The sequence below is a fragment of the Pelodiscus sinensis genome, chromosome 26, assembly GCF_052426305.1.
Source record: "Pelodiscus sinensis isolate ZL-2025 chromosome 26, ASM5242630v1, whole genome shotgun sequence".
NCBI lineage: Eukaryota > Metazoa > Chordata > Testudines > Trionychidae > Pelodiscus > Pelodiscus sinensis.
The window spans coordinates 21,919,753-21,934,712 of NC_143077.1; the positions used below are offsets into that span (position 1 = coordinate 21,919,753).

Here is a 14,960-nt window from a genome sequence, read left to right on the forward strand (position 1 = left end):
AAACTGAGGCCCCCAGCACCGGAGAGGACGCTGTCGGCTGGAAGTGACAAGGACCTTGCTTTCAGGTACACGAGGGACGCCTGTACCGGGTGGTGAGTGGCCCCGAGGGCGAGGGAAATAAACGCCAGTTAGTAGTCCCCCAGGGTATGTCTACACTACAAAGTTAATTCGAACTAACAGATGTTAGTTTGAATTAACTATGATAGGCGCTACACATGCAAACCGCTAGTTCGAACTTAATTAGAACTAGCGGAGCGCTTAATTCGAACTAGGTAAACCTCATTCCACGAGGACCAACGTCTCGTTCGAATTAAGTAGTTCGAATTAAGGGCTGTGTAGCCACTTAATTCGAACTAGTGGGAGGCTAGCCCTTCCCAGCTTTCCCTGGTGGCCACTCTGGGCACCACCAGAGAAACTCTTCTGCTCCCCTCCCGGCCCCGGAGCCCTTAAAGGGGCACGGTCTGGCTACGGTGCCCGTGCCAGGTGCAAGCCTGCCAGCATCCAGCCAGCAGACCCTGCACCTGGCACAGCACGAACCAGCCACCCGCTGCCACCCAACCCTCCGCCTCTTCCCGGGACCAGGCTGGTGGCTCCCGGGAGCCTGCCCGGGGCCGCAAGAGGCGAGCGCCCGCCTGGTCTAGTGCGATCGTAGACCATCATCCATGACCTCCACACTAGACACAGGAAAGTGGCCGTCTAGGGCAGGATAGCTGCCAGCCTGGCCACCCAGGTGCAGGTTTGCATGAAAATCAAGGTGGTCCAGTGAGACCCCTGACCCTGAGCCCTGAGCTTAGAACGGCCGTATTCGGTCAGACCAAAGGTCCGTCTAGCCCAGTAGCCTGTCTGCCGACAGTGGCCAACACCAGCTACCCCAGAGGGGATGGACCGAAGACAATGACCAAGCCATTTGTTTCATGCCATCCATCTCCAGCTTTCCAAAACAGAGGCCAGGGTCACCATTTCTATCCCCTGGCTAATAGCACTCCATGGAACCAGCCTCCATGAATTTATCTAACTTCTCTTTAAACTCTGTTCTAGTTGTAGCCTTCACAGCCTCCTGCAGCAAGGAGTTCCACAGGTTGACTATTTGCTTTGTGAAGAACAACTTTCTGTTAGTTTGAAGCCTACTACCCATTCATTTGGTGTCCTCTAGTCCCTCTATTATGGGAACTAATGAAGAACTTTTCTTTGTGCACCCTCTCCACACCACTCGTGCTTTTATAGACCTCTATCCTGTCCCCCCTCTGTCTCCTCTTTTCTAAGCTGAAAAGTCCCAGTCTCTTTAGCCTCTCTTCATATGGGACCTGTTCCCAACCCCTGATCATTTTAGTTGCCCTCCCCTCTCCCACCCTCTCTCTTCCCCTCTCCCACCTCCTTTTCCCAGTCTCCCCCAGTTTTGTTCAATAAAGAGAGTTTCTATTTTTGAACACACGTGTCCTTTATTTTGTACATCAGGAAGGGGGGCTAGGGAGGGGTAAGTAGAAGGAGGTGAGGGAGGAATGGGGTACGAGCCCCCGATGGGGGCTCTGCGGGCTCCTCAGGGTGGAAGCTCTCCTGAAGCCCCTCGATTGACCCCCCCCCCTCCAGATGGCAGCCTGCGGCAAGTGCAGCCGGGCTGATGGCCGAGTGCTGTGATGTGCCCAGTGTGGGTACTCCGGGCACTCCAAGCCAGGACTGCTTTGCAAGCGGGGAACCCCTGAGAACTGTCTGTCCGGGGTGGGGGTCAGGTCCCTTTAAGCACAGCCCTCGTCTAGCCTGAGACAGCAGCTCCACATTTTAAGTCCTAATCTGGTGCCCTGCCGGCACTGCTTCCGGCCATCCTTAACCTCGGTTCAGGGTCCACTCAGTGTGGACATGCTAGTTCGAATTAGCAAAACGCTAATTCGAACTAGTTTTTAAGTCTAGATGCGCTAATTCGAATTAGCTTAGTTCGAATTAGTGCTGTAGTGTAGACATACCCCCAGAGACGTAGAAGGGAGGTGCTGGAATTAGCCCACGCCAACCCGTGGGCAGGCCACCTGGGGCGGGAAAAGACGCTGGCCCAAGTTATACAACGATTTTATTGGCCTGGGGTCTATCGGGTGGTGCGCAATTTTTGCGCGTCACGCCCCGACTATCAGAAGGTTTCCTCGGCAGGGGTACCTCGGGCCCCCCACGTTCCCTTGCCAGTGGTTGGGGTGCCCTTTGAAAGGATCGCGCTAGATTTAGTGGATCCCCTGAAGCCATCTCGGAGAGGGCACCGGTTTATAATGGTAGTGATTAACTATGCTACCCGATACCCCGAGGCCATACCCTTGCGGAACACACAGGCCCCGACCCTCACAAATGAGTTGTTGGAAATGTTTGCCCGCGTTGGCTTCCCAAAGGCAATCCTGACGGATCAGGGCACTAATGTCACGTCCAGACTACTAAAGGAGTTGTGCGTGCTCCTCAAGATAAAGACATTGCGGACCTCGGTGTACCACCCGCAAACCGACGGGTTGGTCGAGAGGTTTAACCGCACTCTAAAGGACATGCTAAGGCGGGTGGTACAAGATGACCCTCGGGAGTGGGACCATCTGTTACCAGCACTCTTGTTCACGATCCGCGAGGGGTCCCAGGCCTCCACGGAATACTCCCCCTTTGAACTGTTGTATGGGCGTCAGCCCCGGGGGATATTAGACATTCTGAAGGAGGATTGGGAGGCGCAGGAGACACGGTGCCAGAGTACGGTCCAGTACGTGTTGCAGCTCCAGGAGAAGCTCCAGCGACTAGGGGGCTACACGAAGCTGAACCTCTTGAAAGCCCAGACCCGCCAAGCGCACTACTATAACCAAACAGCCCAAATACTCCAGTTCGAGCTCGGAGATCGAGTCCTGCTCCTTCTGCCCACGAAGGAGTCGAAACTCCTGGCCAAGTGACAAGGGCCATACGAGATAGTTCGCAAGGTGGGGGACGTCGACTATGAGGTGCAGCTCTCGGGACACCGGCGAGACACCCAAATATATCACGTTAATCTCCTTAAGAAATGGGTGGCTCGTGAGGGGTTCCTTCTGGCCCCCCAGGCGCAGCCTGAAGACGATCTAGGGCCCTCCCGGGAGGACTGCGTGACAAAGGGCACTGTAGCGGTGGGAGCCGACCTAAGGGAGGATCAACAGCAGCAGGTGGAGGCGCTGCTTAGGAAGTTCCAACACGTTTTGACGGCTGTCCCGGGACAGGCGAAGATAGGAAAGCATCATATCATCACGGAGGCGGGACGAGTCATCCGAGAACCCCACCGACTCTTGCCGCGGAAGGTATGGGAGATCGTCCGGCAGGAGATCGACCAGATGCTACAGTGGGGAGTTATCGAGGACTCACAGAGCGACTGGCGGAGCCCTATCGTGCTGGTCCCCAAGAGCGATGGCATGACACGATACTGCATTGACTTCCGCCGAGTGAACGCCGTGTCGCAATTTGACGCCTACCCGATGCCCCAAGTGGACGAACTGCTGGAGCGTCTTGGAAGAGCCTGATATATATCCACTCTCGACCTGTCAAAGGGATATTGGCAGATTCCCTTGGAGCCTGCCCATAGGGAGAAGACAGCATTTGCGACGCCCTTTGGGCTCTACCAATTCCGGAGGATGCCATTCGGGCTAAACGGAGCAGCGGCCACCTTCCAACGGGTAATGGACAAGGTATTAGCCCCCCACAACCGGTACGTTGACGAGATTATCCATATTATCCATTTATAGCCTAACCTGGCAGGAACACCTCGCTCTGCGGGAGGCAGTGCTCCAGTCATTGCAGGAGGTGGGCCTGACAGCCAACCCCAAAAAATGCCACATCGCCAGAAGGAAGTGTCGTATCTGGGGTATACAGTGGGCAGAAGCAAGCTGAAACCACTAATGGATAAGGTATGAGCCTTGCGGGATTACCCCAAGCCGACAACAAAATGACAGGTCCGCCAATTTCTGGTTTGACGTGGTGTATCGAGCGGGGGCCAAAAACCAGAACGCTGACTTCAAGGGTATATGAGCCCAGGGAAGAAGTACACGGGTGCACTTTAAGGGGGGGGGAGAGGAGGGTGTGTGACGGGCCAGAGACGGCCCGCATGGAGGAACGCCAAGGGGGGCTGAGGGAGGCAGCACCTTCGGCCGCGGCACCCGGCGGCGGGAAGCCGGCGCGCGGCAGATACCAGCCGCAGGAGCTTCCCCCGCGGCTGAGAAACAGAGCCGCTCCTGTCCTGCCCGGGCCGTCAGGCCCTGTGCCTGCCCCTGGCGGACGCGCCTCGACGCTGGAGGAGCGGCGCGCCAGCGAGACGTCATCTCCGGCGGGGCATTTAAAAAGGGCCCACCGGCAGCGCGGAGGGGGCACGTCCTCGGAGGCTGGCTCCCGCAGGCTTTGGGGCTGGACACGGGGAAGACGCCACCCCGGGGAACCCAGATTCACAGCGAGGACCCCCTGCGGCAAGGGGTCAAAGACGCCGTCGTCGGGAGCTGTAGGGCGCACCAGCGCCAATGAGCCGGAGCCACCGGCAGAGACCGCGGGGAAGAACCCCGCTTCAAGGGACAGGCAACCTCTGGGCTCGCAGATCCCCCGGACTCGGCTGAGCGGGGTGATCGCGCCCAAAGGCGTTAAATTGGACTAGACTCCAGGACCAATGGGCCGGAGGCCGGCGACGGGGTACGCCGAACCCCTCTCCCGGGGCAGGAGAGGGTGATCGCACCCCGCGGCGGTCACAGTAATCATTTTTTGAATCCCACTGCTCTTCAACCTCTTCACATATTGAGTTAGGTTTCTGAGCAACCCGGGAATGTTTGTGTTTTGAGGCCACATTTTTTTATATTGCTTGTGCCACAGTGGAGATGCAGAGGCTCAAAAATTTGGGTCAGTACATGTATCTATGATATTTGGAGCTCTAATCAGGCTCAGTGTCTGGAGTAATGATGCATTTGGTGTACATAGTTTCACATTATGACCGATAACCATTCAAGGTAGAAAGGTGTGTATTGCTGCTACTACCAGTAGTGCAACCCTTGACATTTGGAGGAATTTTCTACCTCAGTGACAGTCAGATAAACATTACCGTGAGAGTTGTGTCTAAACTTAACTTTTCTGAAGTTAAGGCTTGCTCTTTCAGATCTGGAACAGGCAGGCTCACGAGTTAATTCAAAACTATGTTATACAGCTAATTGTGTTTACATAGCAAATAAACTGTCTTCAGACTACAGCAAACATAGCTGCAGAAGGGAACTGTTCTAGACCAAGGTAGATGAGGATGCAGCAGTTACAACTAGAAACTGTTGCTAGTAAGATGTCTTAAAGGTTCATAACTTTGCTCTTGGAACATTCTGAACAAGCCCTAAAGGACTACTCTGAGAATACTCCAATGACTGCACATGTTCCACAAGCATCTTTCCACTACAGAAGAAGGATTTTATTTCTTACTTTGGGAATAAAATTCATGCAGTGTGGATATATTCTTGTGTAAGATTCACTGGGGCATAACTGGCTAACAATTGAAAACAGTAAACACCATAAAACACAAGGTTCTCTCTGTGAAAAATGATTACTTTTGCTTGGAAATGTTGTTCAGAAAGTTTTTAGAAGTTCTCCCATAACTAGTTTAAACAGATGTCCAACAAATAGTCACCTCAATTTTATATTCAAACACTTAACGGACTCCACTTTGCTAGCTCTAAGAATATTATAGCTCTAAGAACAGTTTAGGACCTGACTGAGGGTCGTCTTGATCTGAAATAGCTTTTTCTTAAAACAAACTGGCAAACAGCAGCAATGAGGTTTCTTTAAAAAAAAATATCGACTTACTGTTATAAGGTGCTTCTAGTTGTTGAAGAGTTGCCTCGAATGTCAGCTGGATCTTTGGATTGTCCAACCAAAGCTGCAACTATATTTTAAACCAAAACAGTGTGTATTTATGTATGGATAGACAAATACACACACTAAAGATACATCTTTCATGCTGTAACAGTTTCAATTCATAAGAACACAAAAGAATTTACATTTTGTACTGCTGTCACATAAGAAATAAAAACTATACATAATGTGGACTTATCCTTCTATGATACCTTTCTGATATTCTTTAAGTATGAGTGAATCTGTGCTTTATTTTCCCACAACCATCACAAATAAGATAAAACATAATAACTGATCATATTTATAAGAAAGAATAAGAGAACTAGGTATGTTAAAAATCGGTTAACTGAATAGTCAAGTAACCTCATGAATTCTTATTGGTTAGTTGACTATTTTATAGTCCCCAGGGGCGGGGCTGGCAGCCAGTACACTCCAGCCCAACTCCTGGGGATTCCCCTGCCACTCCAAGCAGGATGCCAGGCGGGAGCTGGTCCGTGAGGAGAGCCAGTTTAAAAACCAGCTCCCCTCGCGGACCAGCTGCCTGTTGCCCTTTGCTGCTGCCTCTGATACCGAGGCAGCAGCGTAGAGTGGCAGCAGACCCTGTCTGGAGTGGGGAGGGGAGGAATGCCTGTAGTTTATAGCATTAACCTATAAGCTTTTGCTTATCGGATAATCGGTTAATTGACTACACTATTACATCACTAATTAGAACATGCATTAAGGTTAGAAAAAGGGCCGTGCCAGAACGCCTGCCTACGCAGCCTTAACTTGGCTTGCTAGTGAGTATGTAGCCATTTATTATGGCATTTCCCAGCTTCTGAGTTCTTTACTTTGCAACACCAACATCATTCCAAGACAGGTGGTGGTGTTCACGGACTCCCTCCTAAGACGGACTGAATCATCCATCTGCCATCCTGTCCTGCAATCTCGAGAAGTGTGTGCTTACCAGAGCTTGCATTCAGAATGTGACAGAAAGTCTTCCGAAAGCGATTAAACCCTCGGATCGCTACCCCTTCCCGGTTCTCCATGTAGGAACGAACTATACGGCCAAGAATGACCTTGAGCGGGTCACAGCACATTCTGTATTGCTGGGAAGAAGGATCAAGGAATTTGAAGAGTAAGTGGTGTTATCGTCCATCATTACAATTGAAGGAAGAGGTCCGGATAGGGATCGTCAAATTGAGGAAGTAAATGCATGGTTGCGCAGATAGTATCGGAGAGAGGGCTTTGATTTCTTCGACCATGGGACTCTGTTCTGGGCACAAGGATTGTTAGGAAGAGATGGGATCCACCTAACAAAGAGAGGAAGGAGCATCTTCACGAGCAGGTCTACAATCCTAGTGAGGAGGGCTTTAAACTAACTTCGTTGGGGGACGGTGACCAAAGCTCTGAGGTAAGTGAGGAAGTCAGATACTGGGAACAAACAAGGAGGAACGAGCAACAAAGAAGGACCCCGATTAAGAAGGAGAAGGCAGGGCAATCAACTGGCTATCTAAGGTGTTTGTACACAAATGCGAGACGCCTGGGAAACAAACAGGAAGAATTAGAAGCCCTGGTCCAGTCAAAGAACTAGGATTTGATTGGAATAATGGACACTTGGTGGGACGACTTGCATGACTGGAGCGCTGTCATGGAAGGGTATAAGCTGTTCAGGAAGAACAGGCAGAGGAGAAAAAGAGGAGGAGTTGCATTGTATGTAAGAGAGCAGTATGATTGCTCAGAGCTCCAGTACTTAGAGGGAGAAAAGACTGATGAGAGTCTGCGTGTTAAATTTAGAGGTGGCAACAACAGGAATGGTGTTGTGGTAGGCAACCAGATTGGCTTACCGGGGACATCATTGGTGAGCTTAAACACAAGACGGAAGCTTACAAGTGGAAACTTGGACAGATGACTAGGGAGGAGTATAAATTTATTGCTCAAGAATGCAGGGGAGTTATCAGGAAGACAAAAGCGCAATTGGGATTGCAGCTGGCAAGGGATGTGAAGGGCAACAAGAAAGGTTTCTACAGGCATGTTAGCAATAAGAGGGTGATCAGAGAGGGTGTGGGGCCCTTACTGGAGATGGGAGGTAACCTAGTGACGGATGATGTGGGAAAAGCTGAAGTACTCAATGCTTTCTTTGCCTCTGTCTTCACGGACAAGGTCAGCTCTCAGACTAATGCACTAGGCAATGCAGTATGGGAAAGAGGTGGACAGCCCTTAGTGGGGAAAGAACAAATTAGGTACTATTTAGAAAAGCTAAACAAATCTATGGGCCCAGATTTAATGCATCCGAGAGTACTGAAGGAGTTGGCAAATGTCATTGTGGAGCCTTTGGCCATTATCTCTGAAAACTCATGAAGATCGGGAGAGATCCCGGATGACTGGAAAAAGGCAAATGTAGTGCCCATCTTTAAAAAAGGGAAGGACAATTAAGGCAATTACAGACCAATAAACTCTACCTCAGTCCCCAGAAAATTCATGGAAGGGACAGAAGAATCCCAAGCATTGTTACAGGCTGGGGATCAACTGGCTAAGTAGCAGTTCTGCCAAAAAGGACCTGGGGGTTACAGTGGATGAGAAGCTGCATATGAGTCAACAGTGTGTCCTTGTAGCCAAGAAGGTGAATGGTATATTAGGGTGCATTAGAAGGAGCATTGCCAGCAGATCCAGAGAAATGATTATTCCCCTTTATTCAGCTCTGGCGAGGCCACACCTGGAATATTGTTTACAATTCTGGGTCCTTCACTATAGAAAGGGTTTTGGATGCATTGGCAAGGGTCCAGCAGAGGACGACCAAAATGATTAGGGGGCTGGAGCATATGACCTATGAGGAGAGACTGAGGGATTTGGGTTTGTTTAGTCTGCAGAATAGAGAAGTGAGGGGAGATTTGATAGCAGCCTTCAACTTCCTGAAGGGAGGTTCCAAAGAGGATGGAGAGAGGCTGTTCACAGTAGTCATGGATGGCAGAAAAAGGAGCAATGGTCTCAAGTTACAGTGGGAGAGGTCTAGATTAGTTTTTCCTAATATCCATTTCACTGGAAGGGTGGTGAAGTACTGGAATGGGTTACCTAGGGAGCTGGTCCAATCTCCATCCCTAGAGGTTTTTAAGTCTCGAGTTGACAGAGCTCTAGCTGTATTGACTTAGTTGGGATTGGTCCTGCCTTGGGCAGGGGGCTGGACTTGACCTCCTGAGGTCTCTTCCAGTTCTATCAAGGGCTGAAGCTAGGAATATAAAAAGAGTACTCGAGTCGGCTCCTTGCACTTCCTCCCACCCCTTGTTCCTGCCACCCCTGTGGCAGAAAGTGGGGAGAGCAGAAGTTGGTGTGAGGAGCAGGGGATGAGGTGGAAGAGAGGCACAGCGGCGCTCTTTTAAATGCAGTAAGAGCCATAGCTCTTATTGCATTAAAAGGCAGAGGTGCAGCAGGGGTAGCAAGCGCCCTCCCCCCTTCTAGACTAATTGAGTAGTCAATGGAAATTCCGTGGACTACTCGATTAGCTGATTAACCGAAAGTTAACATTCCTGGCTGTAGCTGGCCTCTGGAGCAGCCCTGACAATCACAACAGACTCCGAAACACACAGCCAGGACCCTGGGTGCTGCTGCCACTGAGCTGGCTGACTCAGGCCCCTGCTGCCAGAGCAAACGATGTGGGCAGGCAAAGAATTGTTTTTGCATGGCTGCGCAGGCACACCCCTTAGCAGGAACTATGCCCCCTAGTATTTGCTTCTTTTAAAAGAAGATTACAGATGCAAAGCCAAGCACTCAAAATGCCATTATCCTCTTTATTATGCAAATACTGAGCTGGGTGAGTAAGCTTTAAAAGCCAGAGGCAGGGTGACCAGGGGAGAGAAGCAGACAGGGGGGTTTAAGAGGGAGTTTGACAGAGGGAGGCCTACTATGGTCAAGACCACCTGCAACACCTGTGCCAGCACTGCTTCTGTCTCCTCCACCTGTGCCTATAGACAGAGCACCTGACCCCGAATGCCTCTACCCAGATCCTGGTGTGGTTTTGCAGGGACTGTGGCTTGCAATTCCCACTTACTGAAATCCAGGCTGGGGGGACCCATCCAATGTGAAAGGTGCCTGCTGGTTGAATCTCTCAGGCAGCAGGTGGGAGAGCTAAAGGAGGAGGTGGCTTGGCTGAGGAGCATCCGAATCCATGGGCAATTCCTGGACAGTATTCATGTGGAGACAGCGGAGGTAGCTGTCCCACTGCACAAGACTGCTGACCACCACTGGTGGAGGAGGAGATGGCTGGGGGGGAAGGGGGGGACCACGGGCGGGAGGGGGGGGGGGGAGACGGACAGTGGAGAGGCTGGTCACTTCTAGCTGCTCCACCCCTGCTCCTAACCCTCCCACTGTGGTACTGGGAAACCATTATACTCTTTTTGATACAGGAGATAAGGCATCACCCCCAAAAGCTGAGGAAGAAAAGCCTCGTACTCCCAAGGCTGGTAAGTCTGCTGCCACCACTGCGAGGAGGAAACATAGGGTAGTGGTGTTTGGAGACTCTTCTGAGAGGGATGGAGACACCCATCTGTCACCCTGAAATGTAAGCTCGGGAGATAATATCCGAGACATTACAGAAGCATTATTGAGGATTATTCGGCCCTCTGGACTACCCCATGCTACTCATCCATGCAGGCACTAATGATACTGCAAGATGTATCACACAGGATCACGAGTGACTACAGGGCTCTAGGTGAGGGTGTTTGGAACGCAAGTGGTATTGTTTTCAGTCCTTCCTGTCAAAGGTAGGGGCCTGGGCAGAGACATGTACATTCTGGAGGTGAATGCCTGGCTGCGCAGATGGGGTTTGGAATGGGTCCCATATGAAGAGAGATTAAAAAAGACTGGAACTTTTCAGCATAGACCACTAAGGAGGGGATCTGATAGAAGTCTACGAAATCGTGACTGGTGTGGAAGAAGTGAATAAGGATAAGTTATTTACTTGTACACAAACGTAAGAACTAGGGGATCACCAAATGAAATTGGTAACCGATTTAAAAACCAAACAAAAGGAAGCTTTTCTTCACATTGCGCAGTTAACTAGTGGAACTTCTTGCCAGAGAATGTTGTGAAGACAAGGACTTTACTGGGGTTCAAGAAAGAACAAGATACATTCATGGAGCTTAGGTTCATCAATGGCTATTTGGTAGGATGGGTAGGAATTGTTCCCCTAGCCTTTGTCAGAAGCTGGGAATGGGTAACGGAAGAGGGACTGCTTGAAGAGTCCCTGTTCTGTTCACTCTTTTGGGGACATCTGGCACTGGAAGACAGTACACTTGGGTAGAAGGACCTTTGGTCTGACCTAATATGGCCATTCTTATGTTCTTATATGTGGAACAGGGATGTGGACAAGTCCCCATGAGAGACTGTGTCCTGGACCTCTCAGGGGGCTACGGACAGTACTAACCCCCCCCCCAAATGAGGTGGTGGTTCTCATTTCCCCCCCTTGCACACGGCAAGGTGGTGCTGTATGAGCACAAGGGTCCTGCAGGGCAGCACCTTGCTGAAGTGCATGGCCCAAAGAGTCCTCAGAGGCCAGGTTAGAGCGGGACACACCCTGCAGCAGCATGCACAAGGCAGGTAGGTCCCCATCACAGCAGGCACAGCATGGGGGTAGTGCAGGTTCACCAGCTCCTTGCTCGAGAATCCCATCTCCAGGTCGACTCCCAGTGACTGGGGAGTGGGAGACACGACAAGAGGCTCACGGCGGCTGCAGACTCAGAGCACAAAGAACAAGGTGGGACAGGCAGTCTCGCCTGAGGTGCGGGGACATGGATAAGCCCCCCATGAGAGCCCACTGCATCCGTCTGTAGTGTAGAAAGGTGGGAGTGGGGGCTGAGCTTGAGCCGCGGATGGCTGCACTTTGAGAACCAGTGGTTTAAGCGACTGCCTAGAATCCAGAGCAGCATTCCCATCCCAAGCTCATGATCTGAGTCTCCTTGTCTTCCTCCTCCTCCCCCTCAGCTCCCAGTGCCTCGGCTTCCCCATTTTTACACATGGGGATAAAACGACAAACGTCTACATAAAGTGCTGAGAGATATGAAGATTAAAAGCACTGTCCTAATCGATCCCCATCCTCCCAGTTTCTCTCCCTTTTCAGACCAAGTCTCACCAGACTTCTCACCAGACTTGTGTCAGTCACCTGTATTCATGGCAGGGCCAACCATCTAGCCCAGGAGTGGGGAACCTCTGGCCCCTGATTTGTCTGGATCCAGCTCGAGGCTCCCCCCAAGCATTAGGGGGACTGGTGCTCCAGGCCCTCACCTTCCCCTCCATCCACTAGCCTGTGCCCTCTTAGGCTTTGGCGTGCAATGGGAATGTAGATATTCTCTCTCTCTCTCCCCTCCCCCCCAACTGATTTTTCTATAGGTCAGCAGACCCCCAACCCAAATCAAGGTTCCCCAGCCCTGATCTAGATGAACTCCAATATGTTTTTGGCCCAACTCTTGGACAAAAGGAAACTAGTTCAAAAGTTATGATCAAGAAGGAGAATCTTATATGATACTTCTGTTTGTAATCTTAAGAGTGTGCATAGAATGCAATGAAGAGGTCCAACATCAATGCAGATTTCCCTATACTGCCCTATACGAATGCCTCAATCCAGAACTGGATAAGAAACTAACTGCATTGATTTTGTGAAAGGTTTCTGAAACAGAACAGCTCAGAGATCATCAATCACAAGAAGAAATTGCAATCCAGATGTTCTTGGCAAATTATTAAAGATGTAAGGAAATGTTCCCAGAAATGTTCCTAAATACTTAAGAACTTACTGTGCGATTCCTGATGTACAGAAACACTTTCTGAGTTTGCTGCGGGCCACTGATGATGTCTGGAAAACATGCAGCTTCTTGAGAGGTCATACGATCATGTGGAAGTCTACTCTGGAAAGCTGCGCCCTCCACACCTACAAAAAAAAGGTGAATCTAACAAGTACTCCAAAAGCAACTGATATGTTAGTATTTTTATTAGAAAGCTCCAACCTCATGGTCAAAACACCTACAATATTCATATATAATGATTGGTTCTGTCTTACATTTTCACCAGCTTCTTTTATCTATTTCTGCAAGTCAGATCAATCTCAGACAGTGCTTTGAGTTAGAGAGCAAAATTGGTCATCAGGCGAGCACTACCACAAAAGAACACAGAATTTGGAAAATTAGCATCAAGTACATGTGAGAAGATAGAAAGACATGTAAAGAAAACTAAACTGTTAATCAGTAAGAAATAACTGGTTTAGATCTCTCACCTTCCCAAATCTCTACAAATCTTCAGGACACCCCTATTAAGCCAGGGTACATCTACACTATAGAGGAAGATTGAAGCTGCCACTGTCAATCTTCGAGGGTTCAAATTTGTGGTCCAGTTAAGACAGTTAATTCAAACTAAGAGGGGAACTCTGGTCGATGCCGGTAACCCTGCTTTCACAAGGAATAAGGGAAGTAAAAGGAAGAGAATTCTTCCTTCGACTTCCTGCAGTGTAGACCATGCCAAAAGCTGAGTTAAGCTACTTTGACTTCAAGTACACAATTAACGTGGCTGAAGCTGCGTATTTAATTCAACGGTGTCTTGTAGTGTACATGTACCCAGAGTGCTGTAAACTAGGGATGTTAAATTTAGTTTAGATCGACAAGTCGATTAGTTGACAAGTGGGGGAGCCGCAGTGGGGACTCTGCTGCAACTCTGCCTTTTAAATGTGTTAAGGGCCGACAGGTTCTTAATACATTTAAACGGCTAAAGCGCAGCAGGAGGGATCCAGCATGAACTGGGACAGCTGATTCCTGGCTCGTGACAGGTCCCCTCTAAAAGGCATCAGCCTTTTAAATGTCAGCTTGCACTGGGTCCCTCCGGCTGCACTTTAGCCTTTTAAATGTATTAAGAGCTGACAGGCTTTTAATACATTTAAAAAGCAGAGGTACTGCTTCTGGGACTGGGCGGAAGCTGGGAATCAGTCCCTGCTACCCCTCTGCAGAAACAGTGCTGGGGGGAACTGGCTTTTAAGCTAGCTCCCTCCAGCACTGGCTCCTGCTCTCCCTCCCCACTAGTCACTTACAATCCTACTGTAAACCACAAAGAGGAAAGCATTTAGTTTCCTTCTATCTGCTACTTAGCTTCCAAAGATGCATCTAGATTAGCCAACTCAAACACTGGCTTCTTTTCCTAAACCTAGAGAAATTCCACACAGTTCATCCCTTGCAGTGGTTCTCAACCTACAGGCAGTCCCCGACTTACGCGGATCCGACTTACGTCGGATCCGCACTTACAAATGGGGCTCTCTCGCCCCGGAGGTCGGGGCGAGAAAGCCCCGTTCGTAAGCTGCTCCGGTGCCCCTGGTCTGCTGGAGACCGTCTCCAGCAGACCAGGGGCACCTGGCGGGTTCCCGCGCTTCTGAGGCTTTGCCAGAGCAAAGCCTCAGAGGCGCGGGAACCGCCACTGCTGCCGCTTCAGTCTGGGTGCCTGTGGTCTGCTGGGGACGGTCCCCAGCAGACCACAGGCACCCGGACTGAAGCCACAGCCGCGGGGGGGTCCCGCGCCTCTGAGGCTTTGCCAGAGCAAAGCCTCAGAGGTGCGGCACCCCGCTGCCACTGCGGCTCTGCTCCCCGTGTCCCTGGTCTGCTGGGGGGGGGGGGGCGCGCAGCTAGTGTTCCCCCCCCCCCAGCAGACCAGGCTTTTGTTTTGGACTCTGGGGCAGAGCAGCTGGGGCGCTGCTGATTGGTCCTGCAGCGCCGCTCTGGGCACTACTGGACCAACCCGGCAGCACCCCAGCTCCTGATTCAGCCGCTGCTGGTCAGTTTCAGCAGCGGCTGAATCAGGACGCCTGGGGCAGAGCAGATGGGGTGCTGCTGGGTTGGTCCAGTAGCACTGAGGAGCGGCGCTACTGGAGCAACCCAGCAGCACCCCAGCTGCTCTGCCCCAGGCGTCCCCAAGTCAGCTTCTGCTGAAACTGACCAGCGCTGACTAAAGGAAGCCCCAGGCAGAGCTCTGCCCCGGGCTTCCTGGAATCAGCTGCTGATCAGTTTCAGCAGCAGCTGACTTGGGGATGCCTGGGGTTCTTAAGTTGATTCTGTATGTAAGTCAGAACTGGCGGTCAGTTTCAGCAGTGTCTGAATCTGGACGCCAGTTCCGACTTA

General features: G+C 50.8%; 1 protein-coding gene across 2 annotated transcripts in view; it reads right to left on the reverse strand.

The window, feature by feature from the left end:
• Positions 1 to 14,960, reverse strand: part of KDM1A (lysine demethylase 1A) — a 143,575-nt gene that overhangs the window by 90,468 nt on the left and 38,147 nt on the right. For both annotated transcript variants that reach the window (XM_075908909.2, XM_075908908.2), the window contains 2 exons: positions 12,603 to 12,736; positions 5,794 to 5,872 (listed from right to left, as the gene is read on the reverse strand). In XM_075908909.2, the coding sequence (XP_075765024.1) occupies positions 5,794 to 5,872; positions 12,603 to 12,736 (213 nt within the window). The remainder of the gene's footprint in view (positions 1 to 5,793; positions 5,873 to 12,602; positions 12,737 to 14,960) is intronic.